The sequence below is a fragment of the Mustela lutreola genome, chromosome 3 (assembly GCF_030435805.1).
Source record: "Mustela lutreola isolate mMusLut2 chromosome 3, mMusLut2.pri, whole genome shotgun sequence".
In the NCBI taxonomy this organism is placed as follows: Eukaryota; Metazoa; Chordata; class Mammalia; order Carnivora; family Mustelidae; genus Mustela; species Mustela lutreola.
The window spans coordinates 137096302-137120667 of NC_081292.1; the positions used below are offsets into that span (position 1 = coordinate 137096302).

At 38.5% G+C, this 24366-nt stretch overlaps 1 protein-coding gene across 7 annotated transcripts in view; it reads left to right on the top strand.

The window, feature by feature from the left end:
- CCDC141 (coiled-coil domain containing 141) overlaps nt 1-24366 on the top strand; it is a 234603-nt gene that overhangs the window by 204211 nt on the left and 6026 nt on the right. For 5 of the 7 annotated variants that reach the window (XM_059166907.1, XM_059166908.1, XM_059166912.1 and 2 more), the window contains 3 exons: nt 2662-2778; nt 13495-14342; nt 16770-21834. In XM_059166907.1, coding sequence (XP_059022890.1) covers nt 2662-2778; nt 13495-14342; nt 16770-17037 — 1233 coding nt within the window. In that variant the 3' untranslated portion in view covers nt 17038-21834. Of the gene's footprint in view, nt 1-2661; nt 2779-13494; nt 14343-16769; nt 21835-24366 lie in introns of those variants that run through there. The other 2 variants (XM_059166910.1, XM_059166909.1) reach the window with 2 other exon arrangements.

Below are 24366 nucleotides of genomic sequence, written 5' to 3' on the forward strand. Positions count from 1 at the left end.
ACACATAAACTCTCCAGAGCAGATTTGGGTAAATGAGCATGAAGTTGTTAATGTTTCTAATATACATATGTTAAATTACATTCCACAAACATTTTACAGTTTTAATGTCACCAGTAATGTACGATATGCCATATGCATATTATCTTTTTAAACAATGATCATTTCTTCTCCACCTTCACCCAACCCTCTGAGGATCTGTCTCTTCTCCTGACTTCCAATACACAGCTTGAAAAGCACGGCTTCATCTGACTCTTTGCTCTCTATTATCTAGAACAGCCCTCCCATTTCTGTTGTATACCTTCAAGTGAGGTCCACTTAAAAAAATTTACTCTCTTATCCCTTCATGGCCATTCTTTCTGAAAGCTCTTGCCACTCCCTCTGCCCACTTCCTCATTCCCCATTCTTTTTACACACCTTAGTTAGGATCGCACCCTCTTTTTCTCATTTTCATCACCTGGATTCTCTTTTGTACTAGTCAGGAGCCTCCTAATTATACACTCTAGCTAGATTACCCTTCCTTAAATACAGCTGCTAGTATCATTTATATACTCAACGTACTCCACTATAAATTCTTCATTGCTTACCAAATAAAGTTGAAATTCAAGGCCTTCCAATGTTCCGTGGCTGAGTGTCTTTCAAAATTAGTGTGCTTCTATATTCACTGTAGGTCCCTGTCTCAGTGGCGGGCTATCCCATATTCTTGAGTTTTCTGCTTCTACATCTTCATGTACATGACCTTCTCTCTCTGTTTATCTACATTTTACTATCTCTCAAAGCCAAACCCAAATGTTGTCTCTTTTTCAACTCCTTTGTAAGGCTTTTGCAAGTCCTTTGTCCATTCCTCTCTGATCCCCAGAACACTTGTATTCTTTCCTACTATAATCATCACATGTAACTACCATCACTACCTCAACCCATCTATTTGATTACACCTGAGAAAACCCTGTGGTCCTGTTCAGTTTAGGGTCCCACACAACATTTAATACTGTGCTTTGCCTAAGGTGGGTTTTCTAGAAAGAGTTTTGGCATTTGTAGTAAAAACTCAAAGGATTGGTACAGAGAAGAAGAATCCTTCAATAGCTCAAAAAGGTTTGATTTGGGTAGATATAAAAAATGAGGAAGAGCCTCCCTGGCAAGACTTATGGGTATCAACAAGGCTCTTACAAGTTAGACCCTGAACAAAAGCTTGTCAAAGAATGTTTGCTAACACATTACAGATATTTGCATGAGAGCATAAATGTCTGGTTTTTATGTTTTTAAGGTTGGTGCTATGGGCATTTTGTAGGGGTTATTAAAGTAGGCCCAGAAATCCCTATCAAAGCTGAAATAATGATAATAACCCTTTCTATTTGTATAAAATTTTGAGATATACAAAGGCTTTTCATATATATTACTTCAGTGCTTTCCAAATAACCTTATGATGGTGGTAAGGCAAATATTTTCCTATTTTATTTATTTTAAAGATTTTATTTATGTATTTATTTATTCACTCATTCATTCAAGGAGAGGGAGAGAGAAAGAGCACATGAGGGGTAGGGAGAGAAGCACAAGCAGCCTCCTATGCAGGGCTTCATCTCACATCCCTGAAATCATGGCCTGAGCCGAAACCAAGAGTCGGATGCTTAACCACCCAGGTTAATGAGCCAGTGAGGGGCCCCATTTTCCTTGTTTTAGAGGTGGAGTTCAAAGAAGGTAAAAGTACTTTGCCTGGGACCTCACGATCAGTAGTGGTGAACTCTATAATTAAATACAATTCAAAATCTAGCATTCTTTCCACAACAACTGCCATTTTGAGATTAGATATCACATGTGTACTAAAGCGGAGTTAAATTATCCACTAATACCAACCAGCTTACATTTTAGAGTTAGACTAAAATCTGAATCTCCCCCCAAATTCTCTGAGTCCATATAGCATATGCACTTTAAGGAGTGTGCTATTTCTTTAAGGCCCATCTAATGACCATGTTCCAGGTGGAATAGAGAATGTTCTGGTATGGTAAAATCCATCATCCTAAACTTGGTGTACCTGAGGCTCCTTTCACCTTTACAGAGTCTTTTCAGCCCTCACAGGGGCTCCCCAGCAGCTTGCAAGTACCTGTACTTCCTTGACTAAAACAGCTCCATGAACTAACATCCCTTCTGTGGGATGTTTCCCACAGGAAACATCCTTTGTTCTCAACTTTTTTTCTTTACCATACTCAGTGATGTTTTCTTCCTCTCTTCATGAGTCTCCCAAATATTTGCTTATGCATATTCTCTGGATTTCCTCTTCGTTCTCCACCAAAATCTTCAGACATTTCTTCCTCAGCACTTCTCCCTAAAGCTCTCCTAATGGCTTAGATGGCCATGCACAATGATTCCTTTCTCTAGAGAATGCTCCTATAGGTGCATCCTACTGCAATAATGACTTCATTCTGGCTGGGCCTTTGAACAACCAATTTTTACTGGCAATGAATTGTATCAAAGCAGTGAGGTGGATGGGGGAGCTGTGAGCTTGACAAGATAATTTTGTAAATCACAACATGAGAGTCCTCAGTCTCTTGTGGAATATATTTGTGGAAAGTTTCCAAGTGGCCTATGTTTTCTTCCTAGGGGTTATTTTGTAGTGCTGTACTTCCAACTTTCCTGACCCAGGCTCTCACTAACCATTGCTTTGTACAGCAGGGGGACATTTTAAAGACAAATGTGAATTTGGAAGACCTCCATGACGACTTCATCGACCTGCTAAAAGAACCAGCGAGAAATACGCAGACACTATTCAATGAAGAAAGGAATAAGGTAAAGAAAATTATGTAATCTCAGTTATTCATTATGTTTTGAGGTTAGAGTCCTTATTCATTGGGGAAAAAAAAGTGAATTAAAGCCTTCTTTTCTATCTGAATCAAATCTTTCAATGCACATGCAATATGAATGTCCTTATCCTGTACTTCCCTTCTATACTTTACTTAGTTGTTCTTCTTCCATTTATGCTATTTTCCTCCGAGCATCTCCTGTTTAACAGTGGGACCACAGCATTGCACAGTGGTATTGGGATAGCCCTTCAGTCACCATAATGTCACTCCAAACTACTACTATTTCTCCCACCTTTAGTTGCCTTTCCCATTTTCCTTTTAGTCAATCCCAACTTCAAATTTGACTTCTCTCTATTATACCACCAAGCTATGGTTCTGTTGTTTCACACTATCCACTGGAAAATCTTAATACATGAAATTAGCTTGTGTCTTATTCCACTGAATCTATCTCTAAGTTGATATTAGTATAGGTAATATACTAAAACATAAGATCCAACTGATATATAAATACTAAAGTTCTTAAAATATTTACATTGCTTTAAAATCTATATATTACAGATAAATTAAATATGTAGCAAAAACTGCGAATATTCACAAAATGCAAATATTTCATAATTTCAAACACATTATTTAAATCGATCATTACGGATTTTCAATATAAGTTGCTCTCTATTTATAGCTGCTGGACTATAATTAGCTCCTATCTTTTTGCTTTGTCAAATTTGCTTCTAGTGTTTCTCTTTCTCCCAAGGAACTGAAGGAATAAATAGAGTCAACATTATTCTCAACTGCCCCCAAATTAATAAAGTATTCTTATGACATGAGAATTTAAAATAAATATCTCCCCACTTGTTGTTATCTCATGGAGAATGATTTATCTTTCCTTCAAGTCAGTACAATTCTTAGATCTTCTATATAACCTTCTATAATCTTTTCCACAGGTTAAATCTATGTCAAGGTCTACTGCAATTATACAATCTCCAGGCAGCAAGTATCATTATACAAACTGTCTTTTTTGTGGGATGGTCTTGAAGCATTTAAACCCTGATTCTAGGGGCGCCTGGGTGGCTCAGTGGGTTAAGGCCTCTGCCTTAGGCTCAGGTCATGATCCCAGGGTCCTGGGATCGAGCCCCACATCGGGCTCTCTGCTCTGCGGGGAGCCTGCTTCCTCCTCTCTCTCTCTCTCTCCCTGCCTCTCTGCCTACTTGTGATCTCTGTCTGTCAAATAAATAAATAAAATCTTTTAAAAAAATTTAAAAATTAAAAAATAAAAAAAATAAACCCTGATTCTACTCTGAAGCAAAGGAAAGCTGCCAAACCTTGATCACTTTGTTGAATCTTAGTCTTATATCAGATAGCCTTTGGTTACTGTGATTGGTCTTTGGGATTTCTTAATATTGATATTTTGGCCCAGAGAATTCTTTGTTGTGGAGGGCTGTCCTGTGCATTATAGGATATTTAGCAACATTCCAGGCCTCTATCAACTAGATGACAGTGGCACTTCCACTCCTCACCCAGTTGTCATTACCAAACAATGTCCATGGACATTGCCAGATGTTCCCTGGAGAACAAAATCACCTTTGATTGAGATCATCTCATTGAAATAGTAAAGAGTAACATTCAATGCATCACATTTTCTTAACTAGGTAACATTTTTTAAAAGATTTTATTTATTTATTTGAGAGAGTACAAGTGAGACAGAGGGAGCATGAGCAGAGGGGAGTGGCAGAGGGAGAGGGAGTAGCAATCTCCCCACTGAGCAGAAAGCCCTATATGGGGCTTGATCCCAGGACCCTGGAATCATGACCTAAGCTGAAGGCAGACACTTAACTGACAGCCACCCAGATGCCCCTTCTTAACTAGGTTTCTAAGAGATACTAAATTCAGCTTATTTTTTGAATTCTGTACATTGTCTACACTGTCAACCACACCCATTTACTAAGAATTGAAGTGAAACTCATTATTACCAAAGCAAACATACTCATTTATACTTAGTAAATATAGACTTTCTTGTTTTTATTTATTTTTCTTAGAAAAAGAAATGAAAAGTTTCCTTTAAATAAAAAAGCAAGGTTTATTTTCACTGTGAAATCAATTTTTTTAATATAAGTTAAAAGGTCATTTGTTATTTAGTATAAAAGTGAAGGCCCACAATTATAGCTGTCAAGAACTCTCACTGACATCATTTCACATATACATTCAGGTGCAGTTAGCACAGACAGCAAAATGAAAGGGTGACAGTAATCTTCCCTTTAAACAGCTCAATCACATTTACCATTTTATTATCTCTATCATTTATATTATGGGTCAGATGTGATGATTTCCCAAAAAGCCATATGGACAGTAACAAAAATGCCAAGTAAAATAAAAGCTTATCTGGGAATCATTGTGTCCAATTCTGATATCCCAAATGGTGTTATCTTGTTTGGAAAGTTATTGGACTCAGAAAGAACAATTCCAGTAGTGTTTGGTCAGAGGAAGATGGCAGCAGAGTAGGAGGGCCCGAGGCTCCTCTTGTCCCACAAACACAACTAAATAACTATCAAATCATCCTAAATATCCCAAAAAACAACGTGAAGACTGACGGAAGAAACTCTACAACTAAAGGGAGAGAAGAGGCCATATCAAAGAAGGTAGAAAGTATGAAGATGTGGTTAGGGGAGAAACATATCACCAGTGCTATGGAAGGGAGGGTGCTGTGGGTGCAAAGAAGGATGAGAGAGGACCACACAGGAAAATGCACAAGGAGAACATTTTCTCAAAGACATTGGCTTGGAAAACAAGAGGGGCTGAATTTTGTGAGTTCTTGCAACCAGCAGGGCTTAAAGCCTGGAGTGTTAAAGATTATCAGGCTTGACTGCCCTGCTCCTAGAAGGCAAGCAGGCAAACAACCGGGGGACATACAGTGTGGAAAGAGCAATCTGAAGAATGCCTGGGGCACACAGTGAGGAGATTGCTCACTCTTCTTGGAATGGAGTGCGTCCCTGAGAGGCAGTGTTTACAGAAATGCTTCTCCAGGAAAAAAGGAACGAGGTGATACCATTTTCCTCCTCCAATCCTCAACATAAATACAGATCCATCTATGAGAAGCAGTGCAGTGCCAACACTAGCTGCCTGACTTGTTTACAACAAGCCCCACACCCCTATACTCTCACAGGACTGCCCCTTTCAATCAAACTTGCCTCAGTCCTAGCACAGCAGCTCCTCCCCTGAACACCAGTAGAAATCCCTGCCCACACTATGTTTCCCAACCAGAGTGTTCTGCAGGGCCTCAGTTCTGGTGGAGGTGGTGTCTGATCTCATTTCACAAGCAGATCAGAGCATATGTAGGTAAAACTCACTACATAGAGGCAGGGGACTGAACACTGCCCACAGCATGCAAGAAAGCCTCTCCAGATGACTAGCCTGAAGGATAGAGCAGCCAAAATACAATAGGAGAGCACATGTAGCACACACCAGAGACACTCTCTGAAGTACCCCTTTGACATCAGCAATAGCATCTTCTTAAGTTGAAGGATACAAAATCAAATACAGAAATCTATTGCATTCCTACACACAATAATGAAACAGCAGAAAAAGAAATTAAGGAATCAGTCCCATTTACAATTGCACCAAATACAATAATATACCTAGGAATAAACCTAACCAAAAAGGTGAAAGACCTGTACTCTAGAAACTATAAAATACTGATGAAAGAAATTAAAGATGACATATAGAAATAGAAGACATTTCATGATCATGAGTTGGAAGAATAAATATTAAAATGTCTATACGGCCCAGGGCACCTAGTGGCTCAGTCAGTTAAATGTCCAACTCTTGATTTCAGCTCAGGTCTTGATCTCAGGGTTGTGAGTTCAAGCCCTGTAATGGTCTCCACACTGGGCGTGGAGCCTACTTTAAAAAAAAGTTCTATATTACCCAAAGCAATCTACAGATTTAACACAATCCATATCAAAATACCAACAACATTTTTCACAAAACTAGAACAAATAATCCTAAAATTTATGTGGAACCACAAAAGACCCAAATAACCAAAGCAATCTTGAAAAAGAAAAGAAAAGCTGGGGGCATCACAATGCCAGACTTCAAGCTCTATCACAAAGCTATAGTCATCAAGACAGCATGGTACTGGCACAAAAACAGACACATAGATCAACAGAACAGAATAGAAAACCCAGAAATGAACCCACAGTTATATGGTCAGTTAATCTTTAACAAAACAGGAAAGAATAGCCAATGGAAAAAGACAGTCTCTCCAACAAATGGTGTTGGGAAAACTGGAAAGCAACATACAAAAGTGTGAAACTGAGCCACTTTCTTACACCATACAAAAAATAAATTCAAAACGGATAAAAAAACCTAAGGAGAACACAGGCAGTAACCTCTTTTGACATCTGCTACAGCATCTTCTTTCTAGATATGTCTCCTGAGGCAAGGGGGGAAAAGCAAAAATAAACTGTTGGGACTTCATCAAGATAAAAGCTTCTGCACAGCAAAGCTAACAGGCGCCCTACCAAATAGGAGAAAATAATCACAAATGACATATTTGATAAAGGATTAATATCCAAAATATAAAAAGAACTTATCAAACTCAACACCCAAAAAACAAATAATCTAGTTAAGAAATGGACAAAAGACATGAATAGACATTTTTCCAGGGAAATACAAAACAAAACTAGGATGAGATATCACCTCATATGGGTCAGAATGGCCAAAATTAACAACACAGGAAGCAACAGGTGTTGGCAAAGATGTAGAGAAAGAGAAACCCCCTTGCACTGTTGGTGGAAATGCAAACTGGTGTAGGCACTCTGGAAAACAGTATGGATGTTCCTCAAAAAGTTTAAAATAAAACTACCCCTCCAGTCCAGTAACTGCACTACTAGATATTTATCCAAAGAATAAAAAATACTAATTCAAAGGGATGCATGCATCCTTATATTTATAGCAGCATTATCTACAATAACTAAATTACATAAATAGCCCAAGTGTCCATTGACTGATGAATGGACAAAGAAGCTGTGGTATGTATATATAAAATATGTATACATACATATACATGCATATACGTATATATACAGTATATGTGTATACATATGTAAATATAATATATATTATATAATAGAATATTATTCAGCCATAGAAAAAAATCAAATCTTGCCATTTGCAAGAACATGGATGGAGCTAGAGAATTATGCTAACTGAACTAAATCAGTCAGAGGAAGACAAATAGCATATGATTTCACTCATATGTAGAATTTAAGAAGCACAACAAATGAACCTAGAGGGAGAAAAAAGACAGAGAAAGAGGCAAATCAAGAAACAGACTCTTAATTATAGAGAGCAAACTGATGGTCACCAGAGGGGAAGGGGGGCGGGGGATGGTGAAACAGGTGATGGGGATTAACCAGTGCACTTGTGATGAGCACCAGGAGGTGTTGAATCACTAAATTTTATCACTGTATTTTATACCTGAAACTAATGCTTAATAAACTAATACTAAATAAATAATAAACTGATAACACTGTATGTTAACTAACTGGAATTTAAATAAAAACTTTTAAAAAAGAGAACAATTCCCCTAGACTATTACAAGAATATATTCATCACAGGTTTTCTCTTGGACATAATAAAGCGTTACTCATTTTTCAAATTCCCAAATGCAACAGGTGGCATTAGGCAATTTAGTAAATACAGTGCCCATTATGCTGTTAACAGATTAGTGATGGTATTTTACTTCCAAGGTGAGCAGTGTAGTTAAATCCATAGTAATATCTGAAAACTCCTCGGGTTAAATGAACTCCCAGAATATAAAGAGATTCCCGCAAAATCATAGAACTATTCAGCAGAAGATGCCAGCTTACAATGCCCACATTTATGGTTATAGAATTCAAGTGCTAGAAGGGATATAACGATCATCTGATCAAATACCATTATATAGTTGAGGAAACTCAGACTAAAAAAGATAAAATGTTTTGCCCTCCACAAATCCCAGAAACCAATGTCTGAACTGGGCGGCCATTCTCCTGAATTTCAGACATACTAACTTTTCCCCCAAGATCGAAGGAAAGCAAGGAACTGCTGCATATAAATGAGTTGCTTTGTAATGACACTGCAGATTCCCATGCCAACAGCATGGAAGTACCTTTTTGATATTAAGGATTTTTATTCCATGAAGTAAATCTGGAAGTTAAGTGCTTTCCCAGACCACAAAGGAAATCATAGCTGGGAAATGATGTTGCCAGTTTAAGACTCAGATCTAATTCTCATAGGTTGAAGATACTGCCAACAAAAGCAGGTAAGTTGGAAGCCTTCTTTGAACTGAGCTCATTTAAACTATACTTATATAGAATCAACTCACTTTTTGCAAGGAGGTATAGCAGCCCAATCCTGTACAACTCAGAGCCAGGGACACACAGGCAATGAAGGCATCATTCCCCCACCGCACAGTGATATTTCGTTGCTGCATCCCAAGACGAGCAAATTTAAAACAAATTTATGTTTTCAAAGTTCCCCTTAATATACATTATCTGACAGTCCAGGTTGGAGGTAACATATCATAGAAAAGATAATTTAAAAATTTAAGAACCGGTTACTTAACTGCCCCCACAGCCTTAGAACCAAACTAATATGAGGGAGGGGGATCAATTGCTCAGATGGAGTAGAACACAAGACCACGGCTTAGTCAATACCTCTCATCTCCCAGAGAAAGTAGTCTGGATCCACCTGCCTGGATTAAGTATATCTCTACAAAAAAGAAAAAAATAATTACACACAGTGTTGATGCTTAATTACAGTTGGCAGCATCAAAAATATCTATTGTAGGTACTTTTTTTATCATTTGCTTTATAAATTAAAGTACCATTGTACAGGTGTACATAGTGATTCAACAAGTCTATATGTTACACTGTGCTCATCTCAAGTGTAGCTGCAAACATCTCTCACCATGCAACACATTTAACACTGTATGTTAATTATACTTGAACTTCAAAAATTAATTAAAATTAAAAAGGAAGTTTTGTGAAATTCGATAATGACCTAAAAACTGAAAAGTTATTTGTCTTTGAGAATAAAGGAAAAAGTGCCAAGGGCCAACATGGATTGACTCGGGAAAAATTGTATTAAATTCACCTTATTTTGCTTTGTGAGATGATTATTTAATGGATAATTCTAGGTTAGTGCCATAGGCAAAATTTACTGTGATTTCAAAAAGTCATTTGATAAACACATTCATGATCTCTCTCTTACAGTAGGTGGAAAGATATGAACTGAATGAGTTTGGTCAGGTTATAACTGTTCTAAGAATGTTAGATAGTTCAACAGTGTCAACCTAGAAGACAGTGTGCCTTGCCTTGGGGAGACATCTGACTTTGTCCTAACTCTGCAGTGTTCAACACTTCTGTCAATGGCATTAATAGAGAAGGTAGAAAATTTTAGCTGATTAAAAACTCAGTATGAATCAAAGTCACATCTGGTTCTTATAGAAACAAAAAAACTAATATAATCACTTTAACAAAAATATATCATATAGATCAAGGAGTTGTTGGTCCACTGAGTAGTTCCCATCTGAAAGTAAATAAATTCTGGAAATAAACATATTTAAGGGGAACATTAATAAGTTGAAATGTTTCTAGAAAAAGATTTGATAACACTCTCTCTCTTATTGTCAGTAGAAATTATCTGATAGTGTTATTTTCTGTGGACAGCATTTTTCTACTTTAGGAATTGTACAGGTAAAAAAAATAATGTTCTTGGATTGCCTTTTGAGTTTGGCGCCATCTGAACAAGAGGCACAAGAGTCAGGAATCAATCACTCGTAAAAACTGGCTTAGGAAACATGGCTTGGACTTTCCTAGAGGGTTTCCTAAAACTTCATCGCTGATTTAGATAGACGACCTACCCAGACACTTGGGTGCACAGCTAGAGAACCACAGGCTTTCTGGACAGGCCCTTTCAGACTTTAGAGCGAGTGTAAATACACACATCTTCTGGAAGGCAGATCAACAAGAAAGGCCTCAGGAAGCCAGTGCTGAGCACGCTCAGTCTAAACCTGTGGCTGACTAAGTCATTTCCTCCCCAAGAGGCGAGGAGGAGTGAGGAGACTAGATTGGATTCTTACTCAAGTTTCTCTCCTAAACTTGTTGCAAATTTTCAGACAATACATTATTCTCCTCTGGAAAGACACAGGTTCCCAAAGAAGTCATTAAGAAGTTGCCTGGCTATGGGTGACCCTCCTATCAACAAATGTCCCTGCTGTGAGGGAGCTTATAGTCCAGTGGGAGTGGGACTTCCCAAAAGGTCATTAAAGTCCTAGAGTCAAGGCAGATGAAGCCCTGAGGTTTTATTTCAATGAGAAGTCATGGCACCAATTTTCCAGTCAAAAAGCTGTTAAAAGAGGAGAGCAGTCAGACACATCTGTGTTGCTTGGGGAGGCTAACTCAGATCCATTGTTAGATACCTAGTGAAGGCATAGCTTTGCTAAATACAGGGAGAGATTCTTTTTTTTTTTTTTAGATTTTATTTATTTATTTGACAGACGGAGATCACAAGTAGGCAGAGAGGCAGCTAGAGAGAGAGAGGGGGAAGCAGGCTCCCTGCTGAGCAGAGAGCCGGATGCGGGGCTTGATCCCAGGACCCTAAGACCATGACGTGAGCCAAAGGCAGAGGCTTAACCCACTGAGCCACCCAGGTGCCTCCAGGAAGAGATTCTTAACACAAGTAAAGCATAAAATTCTCCTCAAAGAAAGCATCCTTTCGGGAAAAGTGTTCAAACAGAGGTTACCAGAATGTTATGGAGGAGATTTTCTAGACTGAATAGGAAGTTGGATCAAAGTCCCTTTGAAAAAGAAAACAAGGGGCGCCTGGGTGGCTCAGTGGGTTAAGCCGCTGCCTTCGGCTCAGGTCATGATCTCAGGATCCTGGGATCGAGTCCCGCATCGGGCTCTCTGCTCAGCAGGGAGCCTGCTTCCCTCTCTCTCTCTCTCTCTCTGCCTGCCTCTCCATCTACTTGTGATTTCTCTCTCTGTCAAATAAATAAATAAAATCTTAAAAAAAAAAAAAAAAAAAAAAAAGAAAAAGAAAACAAAAGCAGAGCCAAGCCGAAGAAGGAGGGGCATTTCCTATTGCCTATGTGCTTATTTAGTAATTTTTTTTTTTTAATTACAAGAGATTTTAAAAACCTTCTGGCTTATTTTTAAACCTAGAGTTTTAACTTCTACTAAATGGCTGAAGGAAACCATGTTCTCTAAAACTGAGGACCATTTGTATCTCTGGGAAAGTAGAAGGAACATTGTTTTGTTTTTGCTTCTGATCTTCAACCTGAAACATATTTATTTCTCAAAAATTATGTATAAAATATATGTCAGGGGGAGGACTCTGAGCTAAAATGAAGAACTCAAAGTCAAGGCGAGACCTAACTTTCTTAGGTCCGTGCACATAGTAGCAATAGAACAAAACATGGTAATTGTTAAGTAAAAATGCACCCAAATACTGAGGAAAGGGGGAAAAAAATTAGATATAAAACAACACATTGAGATAGATGATATCCCTTTCAGCTTCAGTGCTCTTTCGAATCTATGCCAGAAAGGGTATTTGAGCATCTTATGAAACCAGAGATAGACAAGGATTAGCAGGGAGAAATACTAGATCAGCGTAAGCAGGAGGTGAAGGACTGACTTTCCCAGGCTCCTAGCATGACCTGCGCTGCACATGGCACAGAAGGATGAGTGGCAGGCCTTCCCTTTTTATATCTGGTGTTCTTTTGCGGAAGACCATAACATGCGATAGTTCCATTGATATCCACCTCCCCCACTAGGCTCTTACCTCCCTGAAGGCACAGACTTGGTTTACTTTTACTCATTTCATCTCACCAATGTCTGGCATGGTACTTAGTAGGAAACAAGTGCTTAATAGGTACTTTACAATGGAAGAATAAAAATAAGGGGCTTTAAGAAAATAAAACCAGTCATCAAAAGTGGCTTTCTCCATATGAGGTATATGGAGTTATCCCACTCCTAAAGACAGAAAGTAGGAGGGACTGGTGAGAGGAGAGAATGGAGAACTTAGTGTTTAATGGGCACAGAGTTTAAGTCTGGAAAGACGGAAAATTTCTGGAGGGGGATGATGGATGGTTGCATCAATGTGAGTGTACTTAACGGCTTTGAACTATACACTTAAAAATGCTTAAAATGGTAAGTCTCATATTGTGCATACTTCACCACAGTAATAATAATGAGTGGCTTTCCTAAGAAAGAAAGAGGGGTTATTCTTAGGAGGGTCTGAGGGATCGCCTAACAAGGGAGCCTCTGAGATTTAGGAACTATGTGTCCCCATGGAGTGTAGATCCATAACCCAAAGCAGAATTTGCTGGTGGGAGGACAGTCCTCAGATCATGATTTGGAAGACATTGATCCAATTCAACCCCCTCATTATAGGTGAAAACTAGGGCGTTCTTGCCTCTGTTTCATAAGGCCGATCACATTTCATTCAGAGACTGGAGTCAGTTTACCAGCTCCTTAGTCACGGCATGGGACTGGGCCCAGGTTCCACAGACTGATGGTTTCAAGTTCTGTACCACTTGTGCCAGGGCCCCAAGCTTGAACTCACTTGTAGGTTTTCTCAGATTGTCTGCCTGATCGAAGTTGAGGCCTGGAAAAAGAAAATTCAGTGACTAACCTGAAGCTTTGGCTTTTCTGTTTTGAAGGTGCAGGGAGCAGGAGATTTGGCCATCAATGGAACAGGAGAGGGTCAGTATCCCCAGCACCTGAAGGAGCCGCCCTCTGACAGAGAGGCTGCTGTCCAAGGCCAGCTCTTGCCTACAGACACGCTTTCTGGAGAAGAATATGAATGTGTCTCACCTGATGACATCTCCTTGCCTCCACTCCCGGGAAGCCCCGATCCCCCGCTTGGCCCGGCTGACATGGACGTGGAGGAGCGTGCCAGCCCTTCCCTCAGCATTCACACAAGCAGCCACAAGATGCAGACTGGGGCCAGCAGGCCAGGGGAGGCCCAGGCCTTGGGCATTCCACCCCCTGCTGCTTTTGCTGACACTTACAATGACGAGAGAGAAACTTTCTCAAGTCATTTTGAGAGGCCTTACCCCCAGTTCAAAGCTGAGCTCCCATTAACCTCCAGAGGATTTCTGGAAAAAAGTACTGCCTTCTGCACAATCAGGGCTAAACATCCAGAGAGCATGCCGAGTGACGTGCATGAGAGAGCTTCACAGCAGCACCCTCAGGCTCAGGGACGTTTGCTAGAAACCCGGGAGAAAGTGCATGTCAGTGATAACATCACTAAACCCCAAGACAGGCTGCATGCTTCCCAGGATGCATTCCCAGGCCTTGGGTTTCTCTCAGACCCCGGACGGGCCTATCAGAGGCAAATGGTCCCCAAAGACGAGATTAAATGCACATCAGCAAAGAACACTGTGGTCAGCCTTGCTGGCCAGGCACCTAATTTCTCCAGACTCCTGTCTAATGTAACTGTCACAGAAGGTTCTCCAGTGACTTTGGAAGTTGAAGTAACAGGATTTCCAGAGCCTACTCTGACATGGTGGGTAGCTTATAATGACAAGTCATAAACACATTGAATGATGGAGCAAATCATTCTGTGTACACTAACTTAAAGGTGTAGGGATAGCTGATTGGTATTCTGCAACCCTGTACCTCGCATGATTCAACCTCACACCAACCCCCAACTCTCCCTGTAGGCACAGCATGGCTAATCCCCAGAAGAAAGCAAAAGGAACCACATTAAATAATCACGTAACCAACTCCAAAGGCACTGCAACTTAGCCGTGCTCTTTTGTGGGGTTTGGGTTTTTTTGGGGGGGGTTTTTGTTGTTGTTGTTGTTTGGGGTTTTTTTGGTATTAGTCTAACATTCCACGTTTCTGAAGATTGTGAGTTGAAATTCTTTCTTATTGTTTATTTCTACGTAAGCATGACATTTAACTTAACATCCTGTATTTGATAAAAAACATAAGAATTTGGGTTTTCTCCTTTTCTTTCATTTACCTATTTCATCTTTTCCCTCTTCCCAACAGAGTCACACATTACTTTTATAATATTTGTTTGTTTCACTAAGATTTCTTTCTATAAATTTCTTCAGTGTGAGAGAAGGAATAAAAATATTTCTTTCACAGTAGCTCCCAGTGACAGGTAATAAACCCAGTTTTGAAAGGTGGTATAATAACTGAGCTGTGAACAATAAGATTTCCCTCTGGAGACATTAATTTTTAGCGTATTTGTTTTAATAGAAAGTAAGCTGCAGAATACAAGTTTTGAATCACTGTTGTTTTAAAAGTAGTTCTCACTTTCTCACTACGTGGGTTACTTCTAAACATTTAGAAATTTTTCATGTGGTTAGATTTCTCTGAGGACAAAGTTACAAATACGTGAGACTGAATTCATATTCGTAAACTAAGATAAGTAAAATAGCATTTATTTATCATAGTATTTCAGTAGACGTTACATCAACAATTTCAACTATTACTTGTGCCCACTGATGATACTTGAAGTGTGAGTGGGTTCCGAAAGAATCTATGAGAAAACTTGGGTCTCTCAGATGATGAGAAGAGATTACACTTGTGCTATAAGGCGGCCATTCATGCTTTTGTCTTATGGTCTTGTTTTTACAACTGCATGGTTTTTTATAGATCAGGAATTTCATATTTATGAATTTAAAATCTATTTAATTCATTATTAAATATCAGTTCACCCCAAAGAAAAATGTTGTCTGCAGTGTTTCTTGGTTTTGTCCACACAACAAATAACTTGGTTAGTATTTACTGTTGAGGAATTATCACAATGTTGTGAAAAAATATCTTGCTTTTGGATTTTCAGTGATTTTGCTCAATTACCAACTAGCAAGCTCTTGGAAATAAACATTCTTAGGACACTCATAAAAATGCAAAATTATCACATAAGCAATGGGAACAGAAAATGATTCTGGTTTGTCACCACTCCTTAGGTGAAGGAACATGGATATAAATAAACCAGAATCTAGAATATACAAAATAAATCATTTGCTTCCTAAAAAGTGACAGCTAAGTACTCACATTCATAGGAAACTTTTAGAAACATATCATTAATGGTAATAATCCAATTACATAAGTGCCTTTTATAATGATAAATCATTTTATGCTAATGAAATTAATTCATAAAAATTAAATGAACTTATTTTGCCAGGAAATATTGTATAAGTACCTTCCTCCCAAACAGCATATTTTTGTTCTCACCTGGATCTTGTGGGGTGACTATGATGGGATGGACGAGTCTCCCTCTAATACAGACTCCCAGAACTCACAGGCTCTTATTCCATAGCAGCTGAAAGAATAACACAGGCCAAATAGACGAGTCCCATTTCACACTCTAGGTAATTGTTGCCATAAGCAAATGGTGGCCCTCTGTGACCAGATGGGCTTCGTTTTTCTTGTGGGGTGTTGCTGTTGTTGTTGTTGTTATTTGTTTGTTTGTTTTACAGAGAGAGAGAGAGAGAGTTGGGGCACAGGGAGGGACAGAGGGAGAGAGAGAAAGAGAATCTTGAGCAGGCTCCAGGCCCAGTGCAGAGCCCCACACAAAGCTCGATCTCACAACCCTGGGGTTATGACCCGAACCGAAATCAAGAGTCGGACACTCAACCGACTGACCCAGTCAGGCACCCTGTTTGGTGTTTTTGAAAAGAATAGTTAGATATCTGAATTTTCACATGCAATATTTCAACTGTTTAATGTTGTTCAAAAATTCAATTTTTTGAAAAATATGGTCTGATCCAGTCAAGCACTTCTTAGGCCACAAGTCTCCAATCTCTGCTTCAAGGATGAACAGCCCCATTGGAATCCATAGGAGCTGCAAAATTCCTGCTAATACTAAAAAGAGAGTATTACAATGGTAATGGGCTTGTTTGCAATGGGTTTTAGAGCTTAGAAATGATGTGAATTTACAGTGATCCTGACTTTAAAAACTGACTCTCTGCTTCAGGTACAAGAAGGGCCAGAAATTGTCTGCTGATGGGCACTTACACGTTTTACACAAGGAGACAAGACATTCGGTGTTCATTCCGAAGGTATGTGAGGCAGATGCAGGCCTCTATGTGGCTCGGGCCCAAAACTCTAGTGGCATTCTCTCTTCCAATGTCATCCTCCACGTGACAGGTAACCACAGGCCACCAATCACAAGAATAAACTGGGTAACACTGTGTGTCATCTATATTAGTGTGTCCCTCATGTACTGGGTCCTTGCACAGTAACTGCGGGGTTGGCACTCTTGGACGTCATTCTCATGAGCCTAAAGGTGGTTGTTTATTTTTCTGCATCTCCCACATCTTCCTATATCTCTCCTCCCAGTGTACCCCTGTTCTAGCCATATTGTTTGCTCGGCTAATAGTGTTTTAGTATATTTAAGGAGCTTGGTTCTTAGCAGCAGATAAGCATACATTTTTGTATTCTAGAAAGAGATGTATTCAATATAAAGCCCAGTACAATTACACTATGTTTATTCCCTCCTCACTTAAGAGCATGTATGTCAAGGCTCACATCAACAGAGAGATATGAATTAAATTTCAAATCCAATTGTTTGAGAATTTATTTTTAATTATACTCATAAACATCTCTGTAGAATAACAGGAGAAATATTGAAGAGAAGTTGTAATTTATCTTATCACATCAGTTGTCCTTTCATTGCATTTCATGTCTTAATCTCATTTATTGAAATACATTCTATGTAGTTTCAACCTAGCTTGCCTTCCTAAGTCTGAGGAGGCCACTGTAAATAATCATTCCTCAAGTTGATCTCACCGGTTTCACAATGGCACATAGATGTGCTGTCAACTTTAGATGGAGACTCAAACTTCCATCAGCTGTACCTGTCATAGAGTAAAATGGGGCACGGGCTGCAGATGGACCGATGTAATTCCTGTCATGCAGCTGTCAGGGTTTGGACAGCCATGCATACACAATGGCAACCTGTTCCTCCTGCATCTTCTCTTCATTCTGCTGCTGACCGTTTTTTTTTTGCAGCCTGTAGAAAAGACATCTCTATGCCTCAGTGTCCCATTTGGAAAATGAGTTTATCATCTACCTCTCAGGCAATTAAGAATTTTCTTTGCATATCTTGTAAAGATTTGGAAAATGGAAAGCATTCTATGAAGCCTGAAGTTAATTATATTATTAGATGTGACTTATCAGCATTTTTGCCTCCTGCCCACTATCTCATTCATATGTTGTTTCTTTGGAATATTTATGGAGTGGTATTAGTCTGTGATTTCCAACCTTTCCCATGTGGAAAGGTGATGTTTTATAAATTGGGACTTAAATTCCTTTCTAATTTCTTAAGATTGTATCTTTTTCAAAGACTTGAAATTAACTTATGAGGGTGCATTTAGTATGATCTAGGGGAAAAGTATGTAATAAGACTACATAAGGTGAATTCTGTCCTTTTCTTCTGATTATCACTATAATATTAAAGAGTTTTCCTGTGCATTTCTGAAATATATTATTTAGAAAAGAGGACCTCTTTTTGATTCCCTTTAAAAATAAACATGAATGAGAGAAGTATTTGTTTTTTTTTTTTTTTAAGAGTTTATTTATGGGACGCCTGGGTGGCTCAGTGGGTTTAAGCCTCTGCCTTCGGCTCAGGTCATGATCCCAGGGTCCTGGGATTGAGCCCTACATTGGGCTCTCTGCTTGGCAGAAAGCCTGCTTCCTCTCTCTCTGCCTGCCTCTCTGCCTCTTTGTGATCTCTGTCCATCAAACAAATAAATAAAATCTTTTAAAAAAATAAAATAAAATAAAGAGTTTATTTATTTATTTGACAGAGAGATCACAAGTAGGCAGAGAAGCAGTCAGAGAGAAAGAGGGGAAAACAGGCTTCCCACTGAGAAAGAGCCCGATGTGGGGCTTGATCCCAGGACCCTGAGACCATGACCTGAACTTAAGGCAGAGGTTTAACCCACTGAGCCATCCAGGAGCCCCTGTTTTAAAATTTTAAACATAGTCTTATCATGGTAGAGCAAAATCTTCAGTTGAAAGAATAATTTATAATAGATTTTTGATAAAGAGAAGGAACCAATTATGTTACTGCAAGACTTTCTTTCTATAATAATAAAAATATTTAAATGTAATATATTCATGTTAATATTAAAAAGCTACTGAATGTTATTTGAAGGTATGAAATCTGTGGTTGAGTAAAGTTGACATATTTTTTTTCTGTGCATCAATTTAATTAAACAATTAAATCTCTTTTCTTTCACATTTTGACAGAAATGATCTAAAAGCTTATATATACAATGTCCTAGGGAACACATGGCCTCTTAAGTCTCCTATCCATATTGTCCATTTTCACGTATTTTATGTAACTTTTTTTAATGTAACTTTTTAAAAAAGATTTTATTTATTTATTTGACAGACAGAGATCACAGGTAAGCAGAGAGGCAGGCAGAGAGAGCAAGGGGGAAGCAGGCTCCCTGCTGAGCAGAGAGCCCGATATGGGGTATGATCCCAGGACTCTGAGGTCATGACCTGAGCCAAAAGCAGAGGCCTAACCCACTGAGTCACCCAGGTGCCCCCACATATTTTACATATTTTGCCTAACTGCTTTTCCCATGTTGAAGCGAAATAGTAAACTCTAGTCATGTCCAAAGAGGGCAGGCAAGACCAAATGACAAGTTCCTGTCCCACTCTCTGTCTCTTTCTTGTTAATTTAGTAAGATCCCCTTTCCCATTTTGCCGTCTTAGTTGAATTTGTGGCTAGAGGTTGTTAGGGCATAGGACTTGCTTGTTTGCTTTACCTATTGCATGCCAGTTAAAGGGTAATGGAAAACGTTAGTGGGCAGCAGGGTGGGATATATGTATATCCATCCACCCACAGTGTGTGACTAAATAAGGTATAAACCCCTGATGTATTTGATGCACATACCAAATATAATATGTATTTGACATATATCAAATATAAGCATATACACACATATATGCATACACACATAGAGCTCAAATATTGGGGAAAAGCATTATGCTGAAATTCAAGATACAGTTCAGCTAGTTACCTATATATCAGTCTATCTGTCCAACCATTCATCTATCTATCCATCCATCCATCTGGTCATCTATCCATCCATCCATTTACATACCTACTTACCTATGTATTCTTTTGTGCTATCAATTGACTATCTAGTAATTCCCACAGCAGTGAAGAATAATAAGCTATTCAGTTATTCTTCCGGTTATATTTTAATTTCAAAGACTTAAGTATGATTTTCCTTTTGGTAAAATTTCTGTCTTGATCAAAGAATTCTCCTTATGAAATTATGTACTAAAATTACTGATTAAAATTGAAAAACTAGGAAATTCAGATGTTTCCTTTTTAATATATATATATGTGTGTGTGTGTATGTGTATATATATCCATCCATATCCATTTTCTTCTAGAGAAAATTCCAGACAGTAAGTAATATCAAAATACTTCTCAACAAGAAAATGTAAATGACAAGGAAGAGTAAAAGGAACATGTGGGGCCCCTGGGTGGCTCAGTAAGTTAAGCCTCTGCCTTCAGCTCAGGTCATGGTCTCAGGGTCCTGGGATCGAGCCCTGCATTGGGCTCTCTGCTCAGTGGGGAGCCTGCTTCCCCACTCTCTCTGACTACTCGTGATCTCTCTCTGTCTGTCAAATAAATAAATAAGTAAAACCTTAAAAAAAAAAAAAAAAAGAAAAGAAACATGTACTTGACACCTTAGAGGAGTGCAACACAAAATGTGTTTTGAGCTTCCTAAAAGGCAAAATCATTGAGTTTTCCAGTTCTGATTTTCTAATAAAAAGTGTATAAACATAAACATTTTGTGGTAAAATTTTTTTCACAGTTAACTCCCAGAGATATTTTCTGCTGGAATCCTTACATTCAAATCTCTGTGTATTCTAAAATATCTAAAGTCTTTGGAAAAAGAAGTAGCAAACAATTAGTTATTTTTTTCAATAATGTTAACCCTCATTTATAATCAAGATGCAGGCTTAAAATAGATAACTGTAAGAACCTTCTGACCACTTCACTCAAGTTTAAATGTCTTCAAGTGTTACACAAGGCCCTTTAGTATCTGCCCTCTCCTTCCTAATCTCTGTTCCATCCCTTCTGATCCTCCCACAAAGTCACAATTTTCATCGGGTTCTTAACCTATCACGCTCTTTCTTCTCTCTGGTCCTTTCTTCCCAGATCTCCCTTACTATATCCTACCCTATCTTTTTGTGGCTTAATCCTACATATCCTTCTTGGTCCATTTGAGACACACCCTTCCCCAGGAAGCCTTCTGAGCCATCAAGTCCAGTATAGATGTTCCTGCTATGCACACTGTCAGCTACTGAGCTACCCTTGTCATGTCCCTTGATACACAGCATTGAAATTGCATGTCTGAGCATCAGTCTTCTCAGGCTAGAGTGCGAGATATTTATCAGCAGGATCTGTGACAGCCCTGTTCATCATTATACTCCCAGCACCGAAGCCATAGTCATACTCAATAAATATTTCTTGAATTATTGTTGGAGGTAAACCAAGATAAACCTAGTTTTTTACTTCTTTTTCTGGAGAGAGTTAGTGGGGGAATATAAAAAGAGAGAGATGTATTTGTTACCTGATTATTCTTTCTTATTATGGACATTGGCTGGTCAGAATCAGGTTCTAATCAGGAAGTAGGTGGGCACACTACAATGACTATGTCCAAAATGCCAAAACCAGAATGTATGTACTTCTTTAGAACATTATACAAATCATCAGTATTTTATTGTGGTAATCAATAATCTTGGTAATCTGGTTGTATCTTATTTGAAACCAGCATTTCATTTATATATGTAAATATTTAAAAAGTCAAATTCAAGTATTTTTCAAATGAACAAAGGAAAATGTATAGCATCTTGTTCCACTTGTTTTGTTTTTATTTATGACTGTTCCCTACTAGAAATTGCCATCTGAAGCTTTTGACTTTCCTGTTGTATGTACATTATTTTAAGTGTGACCATGAAATAAGTTATTTGAAACAAAATAAAATCCTCCTAGTATTCTCTGATATTGTGCATGTCAGTGCAAATGCCAAAGCATGACAGACTGTTTTCCATGAGCAGAATCTTGAGCTGTATCAAAGAGCCAAAAGATTTGCATTCACTTAAATGAAACAGTGTCCTGCTTAAAGCAAAACAATTCATTTTCTCTGCTTTCATTACATGAGATGAGATTTGAATGTTATCAGCTGTGTATGAATTCAGCCTTAAAATGGAAAGCACAAAGATGCTAATTTGGCCTTTACCCATGAATCCCCACATCACTGTTGCTTGTGTTGGTGAGAGTTTATATAACACAATCAACCAGCCAAACATCAGTGGTGAAGCCTGGATGCATGTCGTTCCTCCAGATGAACCATCTTTGATTCTGGAGTTTGAGTGTTTGGCCAGATAGCTCTTTCTTCTGTTCAATGGCAATTTAATCTGTATGAGCCAGGACCTGGCAAATCCAATTCTTTGGATTCTCCTTTTTGTATCATATTTTCCTTAAAGGACAATACAGTATTTCCTTAAAAAGAAATACAAAGAGTTGTATAGAAAAGAGTGTTTGTGTGTATGTATTTCCAATTAGCACAATAAAGACTGGCTGAAATTGAAACATATTTTAACCATAGGAGTAGCTAGAAAATATTTATCCAACCTGATTTTTCTTTAAAGCAGAGCAATAATAATTACATATTTGACGTTTTCAATCTGTATTCAGAGGGCTCCCTGCTATGGCTTTTTCCATTTAGGATCCACTTAAATATCAATACTAGTGAAATAACAGGTCCAGAGCTAGCTAATGAAATAAACTTTTCCCTTTGACATTCAACAACTGTCCTTTTCCAAGAACTTCATTGATCCAAACAACTACAAAATGGTATTTTTCTTAATCTCATGTTAGCATTAAAAAATCATATAATGAAATCTTGTGAGATAAAAATTCAAAGGATAAAATATAGAGAAACATAATTCATTCATAGTGAATAGTCTCCAACCCATATTATTCTCATGATGCCAGAGAGCCTTTCTTTGTAATAAGTATTATGCAAACCCACACACAAACAAGTTGTTGGCAAACAGGGCCACTGGAAATGCAGATAAAGTAGGAAACCAGTTACCTGGCAGGATTGGAAAAGCTAAAATGCCCATCTGCTCCGAAGTGCCTTCCCTAGCAGCCGTTGCCATGTTGACTCTTGGAGGCCTGCCTTTGATTAAAGTTAATGCAGCTCCAGAAGATGCCTCTTAAAATGAATATTTACCATTTCTATTACTCTTAAAGGAACAATAGAATTTCTCATCATATCCTGGTCTCAGTTATCAGATTAAATAAGAATGTTTTCTCCACCAAAATAGATAAATTCTTATGAGGAAATGGAATATGCAGGAACCTGAAAGAGTTGTGTGCTATGTTTCACTAAGTGTTGGGAAATATAGGACAGGAAGGGAAAAATAGCCAAACATCAGGGTGAGGAAACCGAGTGTCTGCTGTGGGTTTCATCCTCCCTTTCACTGTGAATTTCCTCTAGATTCAGGAAATGCATGTGGGGACCCCTGAGAGGGAGTTAGAGACCACAATAAAAGTGTCTGCATAACATTTTTCATTACCAAGTAGAGGACTGTACTGGCTTGAATAGCATCAGGGTGGCCTTAACCCAAGTGCCTAGTGTTCTTATAAGAAGACTAGAAAAGACATGGTGACAAAGGAGACGCACAGGAAAAGGCCATGTGATAAAAGAAGCAGTGATCAGTGGCATTGTCAGCTTCTGCAAGCTATGGAGCACCAGAGATTGCGACCCCAAGGAACAAGAAGAGGTAATAAACTATTCTTCCTTAGAGGCTTCAGAGAGAGCATGGTTCTACCAATGGCTTGATTTTGGACTTTTAGCCCTCATAACTGAGAAAGAAAAAAAAATTTATTATTTAAAGCCACCTAGTTTATGATTCTTTGTCATAGCAGCCAATACAAGGACCGTGTTCTAGAAAAGTTAATTCAAGACTTTCTTTGGTGAAGAATCTCCCAGAGACATTCATTGATAAACACCAAACAGCCTTTCAAGCCAGCATTTCCAGGGTATGCTGGAGGGCCTCAGTTCTCTTCTTGATTTGGGGGATCTTGGCACATTCCATTCAGCAGTTATATTCATCTTCTGTGTGAACAGTGCCCCCTATGTGCTAGGAATGCTAGGAATTCTAAAGGAAGCAAGACTCCTAATGAATTGACTACTTGTTTGATGATAATGCACATACAAAAACAAGAAAAAGAAAAAACAAGGCAGTATGTAATAAAAATGAGAAAAAGAAAGACAAAGGGAAACTGTGGTTAGATATGTGAACCTAAGTACAAAGGTGTGGTATGACAGTGTAAAGAAAAAGAAAGAAATTCAATACATGGGATCACTAACACCTAAATATTAGGATATATATGACCTAAAAGAGCACTATCAAGCAATTAGAGCCAATTGACATTTGTAGAGTATTTTATTCAGCAACAGCAGAATATAGGTTCTTCTTAGGCTCACATGAAGCATTCACCAAGATAGACCACATTCTTGACC